General features: G+C 40.9%; 1 protein-coding gene across 1 annotated transcript in view; it reads left to right on the top strand.

Moving 5' to 3' along the window:
• Positions 1 to 3,412: 3,412 nt before the first annotated feature.
• The window catches only part of LOC119285489 (adenylosuccinate lyase-like), a 5,063-nt gene continuing 1,989 nt past the window's right edge, over positions 3,413 to 6,486 (top strand). The window contains exons 1-8 of the mRNA XM_037564775.1: positions 3,413 to 3,685; positions 3,784 to 3,963; positions 4,109 to 4,324; positions 4,421 to 4,603; positions 5,337 to 5,558; positions 5,753 to 5,869; positions 5,992 to 6,135; positions 6,313 to 6,414. Of these exons, the coding sequence (XP_037420672.1) occupies positions 3,524 to 3,685; positions 3,784 to 3,963; positions 4,109 to 4,324; positions 4,421 to 4,603; positions 5,337 to 5,558; positions 5,753 to 5,869; positions 5,992 to 6,135; positions 6,313 to 6,414 (1,326 nt within the window). The 5' untranslated portion in view covers positions 3,413 to 3,523. The remainder of the gene's footprint in view (positions 3,686 to 3,783; positions 3,964 to 4,108; positions 4,325 to 4,420; positions 4,604 to 5,336; positions 5,559 to 5,752; positions 5,870 to 5,991; positions 6,136 to 6,312; positions 6,415 to 6,486) is intronic.

The raw sequence follows: 6,486 nt of genomic DNA, 5'->3' as shown, positions 1-6,486 counted from the left end.
TTAACCACAGTTGAAACTTTAGCATGTTCCTTTATCCTAGCAGAGAAAGGTGGTTTCTCAATATAAGTAGAAGGAACAACTGGATCAACATTATAAAGTATAGTTTCTTCTTTAACTGGTACCGGTTCTTTAGTTTATTCTTTAATAGGTGGGTGATATTTAAACCACTTCTCTTTAGGGAGTTCAACATGAGTAGCAAATGATTCACAAAAGGAGGCTACTATCTCAGAGTCAAGTCCATATTTAGTGCTAAACTTTTGAAAAGCATCGGTATCCATAAAAGATTTAACATAATCATACTTAAGTTTAATACCTGACTCTTTACCGTTGTCGAGCTCCCAATATTCAGAGTTGCATTTAATTCTTTCCAAAAGATCCCACCGGAATTCAATAGTCTTCTTCATAAAAGAACCAACACAAGAAGTATCAAGCATGGTTTGATCATTACGAGAAAGCCGAGCATAAATTTTTTGGATAATAATTTCTCTTGAGAGCTCATGATTGGGACATGAATATAACATTGAATTGAGCCTCCCCCAAGCTAGAGCGACACTTTCTCCTTCATGAGGCCAAAAATTATATATATAATTCCGATCACGATGAACTAGATGCATAGGATATTTGTTTGATGAAACTCCAATTTCAAATGATTCCAATTCCATGATCCAATATCCTCACATAGCCTATACCATGCCAATGCTTTTCCCTTCAAAGATAAAGGGAAAACCTTTTTCATAACTTTGTCTCCGGGTAAACCTGCAAGCTTGAACAATCCACAAATTTGTTCTACATATATCAAGTGCATATCAGGATGTTCGGTTCCATCTTCTGCATAAGGATTAGCTAGCAGTTGTTCTATCATACCCGAAGGAATTCCATATTCAATATTTTCAGTAGGTGCAGTAGGTTGAGGGGTAGCTAATTGTGGTTCCGGTCGAGGTGAAGATACCCCAAACAAACCCCTCAAAGGATTGTTTTCCATAGTAACAAATGACAGTAAATTTCAGCACACTATATAAATGTTTCCTTACCAATTTCCACTTACCAAAGGCGCTTCACTCCCCGGCAACGGCGCGAGAAAATAGCCTTGATAACCCATAAGTATAGGGGATCAATTGTAGCTCTTTTCGATAAGTAAGAGTGTCGAACCCAACGAGGAGCAGAAGGAAATGACAAGTGGTTTTCAGCAAGGTAATGTCTGCAAGTGCTGAAATTGTAAGTAACAGAGTAGTTTGATAGTAAGATATTGTAACGAGCAAGTAATGATCATAGTAACAAAAGTGCAGCAAGGTATCCTAATCCTTTTGTGGCAAAGGACATGCCAAAACGGTCTCTTTTGATAAGCAAAGTGTTCTTGAGGGTACACGTGAATTTCATCTAGTCACTTTCATCATGTTGGTTTGATTTGTGTTCGGTACTTTGACAATTTGATATGTGGGTGGATCGGTGCTTAGGTGATGTTCTTACTTGAACAAACCTCCTACTTATGGTTAACCCCCTCGCAAGCATCCGCGACTACGAGAAAAGTATTAAGGATAAATCCTAATCATAGAATTAAACTTTTGGATCCAATCGGTCCCTTACGGAATAGCGCATAAACTAGGGTTTAAGCTTCTGTCACTCTTGCAACCCATCATCTAATAACTACTCCATAATGCATTCCCTTAGGCCCAAATATGGTGAAGGGTCATGTAGTCGACGTTCACATGACACCACTAAGAGAATCACAACATACATACTATCAAAATATCGAACACATATCAAGTTCACATGATTACTTGCAACATGATTTCTCTCGTGACCTCAAGAACAAAAGTAACTACTCACAAATGATAATCATGCTCAAGATCGGAGGGGGTATTAAATAATATATTGGATCTGAACATATAATCTTCCACCAAATAAACCATATAGCAATCAACTACAAGATGTAATCAACCCAGTAGTCACCCACAAGCACCAATCTATAGTTCCGGTAACATGATTGAACACAACAGATGAATTAGGGTTTGAGGTGAGATGTCGTTGTTGAAGATGTTGATGGAGATTGCCCTTCTCAAGATGGGAGAGATGTTGGTGATGATGATGATGATTTTCCCCTCCGGGAGGGAAGTTCCCCCGACGGAATCGCTTCGCTGGAGGGCAAAAGTGCTCCTGCCCAAATTCCGCCTTGAGAAGGTGGCGCTTCGTCCAGAAAGTCCTCTCTTTATTTTTTCTAGGTCAAAATGACTTATATACCAGAAGATTGGCACCGGAGGTGGGCCTGAGTGAGCACAACCCACCAGGGCGCGCCTGGGCTCCCTGGCGCGCCCAGGTGGCTTGTGCCCACCTAGTGGGCCCCCTCTGGTACTTATTGGCTCCAGTATTTCTCATATATTCCATAAAAAAATCTCCGTAAAGTTTCAGCTCTTTGGGAGTTGTGCAGAATATGTAGCCTGACGTAGTTTCTTAAGGTCCAGATTTCCAGCTGCCGGAATTCTCCCTCTTTGTGTGTACCTTGCATATTATGAGAGAAAAGACATTAGAATTACTCCAAAAAAGCATTATTATGCATAAAAATATCATAAATAATAGTAGGACAATATGATGCAAAATGGACGTATCAGTTAGCGCGGGTTAGACGAATTGCAGACTTTGGATGAATCACTTTAAAAAATTAGAACTCGGATGTGCATTTTAAAAGTATTAAGACCCAGTAAACACTTCACCGAAAGAATCATGACCGCCCATGCATTTTTTTGAGTAAAATACATTGATGGTCATTTAACTTATCATGTACGCTCACTTTGGTTACTGTACTTAAGAATACGATTAATACAGTCACTATATACGTGTTGAAGTGATTATAAGGTCATTGCCAAATTGTATAGCTCCGTATTCCAGCTATTTGACCGGTCAAACAATCCACATGGCGCCTCGTCAGCTCATTTTCTCTCTCGATCTATGTGGGCCCTACCTGTCAGTGGGTGGACAAAGAAAGGAAAATAAGATTCAGTCCCGAGACCTCACACTTATGGGCCAACTGCACCCGTCTCACCAGGTGTCCAACCAGAGGAAGAAATCATTTTACTCGTTCAACCATTCACGTAACAACCACTAGGATTTTTCTTTGGACTCTACAAGGCGTCATGTGAATTGTTTGACCGGTCAAATAAATAAAATACAGATCTATATGGTCTAGATGATCGTATAATCATCTCAATACATATAGAGAACTGCATTGATTGTATTCTCAAGTACCGAAACCAAAGTAAGCATACATGATGATTTTTTTTAGACATACATACACGATAAGTTCAATGACCACTAATGTATTTTTTCTTTTTTATTGCCCATGCATTTTACTTACTACCAAACACACCCGAGCATCTCCAAACCCCTTCTTCCCTTTAAACCCCTACCCTCCCTTTCCGCCGCTTTGCTGCTACCTATCCCCTTCCCTCCCCTCCCCACGCCGCACGGCCCCGCCAGTCCTCGCTTCCACGCTCCTAGGGTTTTTAGCCGCCGCCGCGCCTCCCCGAGCATGTCGGCGCCGCCCTCTCTCAAGTCCCCGGCCACCGCCGCCTTCCTCGCCTCCCCATGCTTGGCCGTCGCCCCGAGAGCCGCCGTGCTCGGCGCCACTGCGCAGCCGCCGCGACGCCTAAGCTGCTCTGCAGCCGTTGGAGCCGAAGCCAGGGATCTCGAGGTGGCGAGGGATACCTTCCCGAAGTACTCGCCGTTCCATTTTATTTAACCAGTGATGATGGTTGCTTATGAGATGCGTTCCGTGCGTTCGTTGATCAGATGAGTGCTCCCCTGGACTGGGCGGCGAGGTCGGTGGGGGAGCTGGAGCAAGCGACAGACCTGGACACTTTCTGTATGATGGCGCTATCACCTCTGGACGGCCGATACTTCAGATTTATTAAGGACTTGATGCCCTTCTTCAGTGAGTTCGGCCTCATCAGATACCGCGTCTTAGTCGAGGTTCGGCTCTTCGAATAGCATCCGCACTGTGCGTGTATTATATTATATCTACCATGTCTGTATAATCTTGACTCGTGTGGATATGTTCGGTTGCTAGTGTGCCATGGTCAATGCTACGTAAATGAAGTGGTTTTTAGTTCTGTAGGTCAGATGGTTGCTGAAGCTTTCTCAAATTCCTGAGGTCAAGGAGGTGCCGCCGTTTAGTGAGGAGGCCCAACTATTTCTGGATGCAATCATCCAAGATTTTAGCATCAATGATGCTAAAGAGGTGAAACAAATTGAGAAAATAACTAACCACGATGTGAAGGCTGTTGAGTACTATCTGAAGCAGAAATGCAGCTCAAATCCAGAGGTTGCAAAGGTATACGCTGATTTTCATTTTTGAAGGCAGATGTTGATATGTGTGTGTTCACTTTCCTTAGTGAAGTCAACTATCATTCTGATCATGTTTTCCCAGGTTTTGGAATTCTTCCATTTTGGATGCACTTCTGAAGATATCAACAACTTGTCACATGCATTAGCTCTAAAAGAGGGGGTAAACACAATTATGTTCCCTGTGATGATCGATGTATGCAGTGCAATATGTTCCTTGGCAACGGAAAATGCACACGTCCCTTTGCTGTCTAAAACTCACGGACAGGTATTTAGAGCCACCTTTTAGCTTTTGAATATCTTTATTAATATATGCTTGTGTATGTAATAGTGTGAGATTAATGAATATCTGAATTATTGTTTCTTCATATTCATATGTGCTAATCCTTTTGAGTCAGTTTGGTGCTTGTTTTGCAGTAGATTTGACCATGTGTGACTCAACTGTTCTATTATGTAACATGTGCTACAAAAACTTACTCGAGCTTTGTTATATTTGCTTGCTATTGCTGCAATAAGAGGGCATGAATAGATATAACTCCTGCACAGCATACAAAGAATGGAGCAAATTCAAAAGTCTGCTGTTCCTAACTCCCAAGTCGATAGGGGTTGAGTTGACAAGAAATTTAACTTTCTTTTAAAACGGCAAATAGGAATAAAATCGATCCTACCGTTACATATTGTTTCTGGCCTAAACCTTGTGTAATTGTTTCTTTCATTTTTTTGGACAAATATCCTCTTTGTTTTTACCATATTCTATAAATAAACCACTTTTGCTAAAAATATTAGGTGAAAAACTTTATTCAGTATTGCTGCAGTTCAGAGTTTAGCAGTTTAGCACAATGGTCTATATGTAATAGTCGAACTTAATAGACAACACTGTTCATTGACATGAGGCTTCCATTTTCCTGACATGGACTGCTCAAGCAAGATGCCAAGATCTAGCCTTTTGTTGCTGATATGCCTGGAATACTAGCTTAAAATTTTCAGCTTCCCATTTGTAGCCGGCATCACCAACAACTCTGGGAAAAGAGATGGCAAATTTTGCAGCCAGATTATCTGATATCGGGAAGAGTTTTTCTGAGGTTAAGATACTAGGGAAATTTGCTGGCGCTGTTGGAAATTACAATGCTGATGTAGTTGCATATCCGGAAATTGACTGGCCTAAGATGACAGAAGAGTTTGTCAGGTCCTTAGGTTTGGAGTTCAATCCTTACGTTACTCAGGTGATTGTTTTTTCACTACATTGTCACTTCATTGTTCCTTACATTTTTACATCTTGGGAATCATTTTTTCTGTGGAGATATGACTTGTGTCAGAACGCACTGGCAGTATGATGAGCCTATGGCACTCGCTTAAACTACTATTTACATTTCTATCAGCATTATTTGTTCTGATGCAGTATTTATTCTCTTTGCAGATTGAACCTCATGACTATATCTCAAAGCTCTTCAATCTATTTGTCCAGTTTAACATTGTCTTGACTGATTTTGACAGAGACATGTGGTCTTACATATCAGCAGGCTACTTCAAGCAGGTAAAGCTATGAAGAGTAGACTATCGTCGAAGAATTTGATTTGATACTGCGAGAAAGAACCTACTCATATTGACTTATTGTCTCCATTTCAACTTACTCCGCATTCCCCCATATTGTTTCAGATACCAAAGGCTGGTGAAGTTGGATCCTCCACCATGCCTCACAAAATCAATCCCATCAACTTTGAAAATAGTGAAGGCAATCTTAGCGTGTCGAATGGTCTTTTATGTACTTTAAGTATGAAGCTACCAATATCAAGGTTGCAGGTAATGTTATCACTTCTACACTTGAATTTCCCCTTCTTCATTCGTCAGCAACTGAATTAAATTGTGTTATTTGGATGTTGAATACCCATGCCAGACAACAACTTAATCATTGTATTTAGATTCTATTGAAGTATTGGTATCTTGAACTAATGAACTGCCATGGTACATCAATGACAGCGTGATCTCACAGATTCAACTGTTTTGAGAAACTTGGGTGTTGGATTAGGGCATTCACTCTTGGCTTACAAAGCAACAATGCAGGGAATCAAGAAGCTAGAGGTAGGTGTCTTAAGACTTGGTCCTTTTAGCTCCTCATATTTAATTTTGTAGCCATTCAGCCCTCTCCCTCCT

This window comes from Triticum dicoccoides, chromosome 4A (assembly GCF_002162155.2).
Source record: "Triticum dicoccoides isolate Atlit2015 ecotype Zavitan chromosome 4A, WEW_v2.0, whole genome shotgun sequence".
NCBI lineage: Eukaryota > Viridiplantae > Streptophyta > Magnoliopsida > Poales > Poaceae > Triticum > Triticum dicoccoides.
The sequence above is the reverse complement of the archived record's forward strand: the minus strand, read 5'-3'. Positions and strand labels throughout refer to the sequence as shown.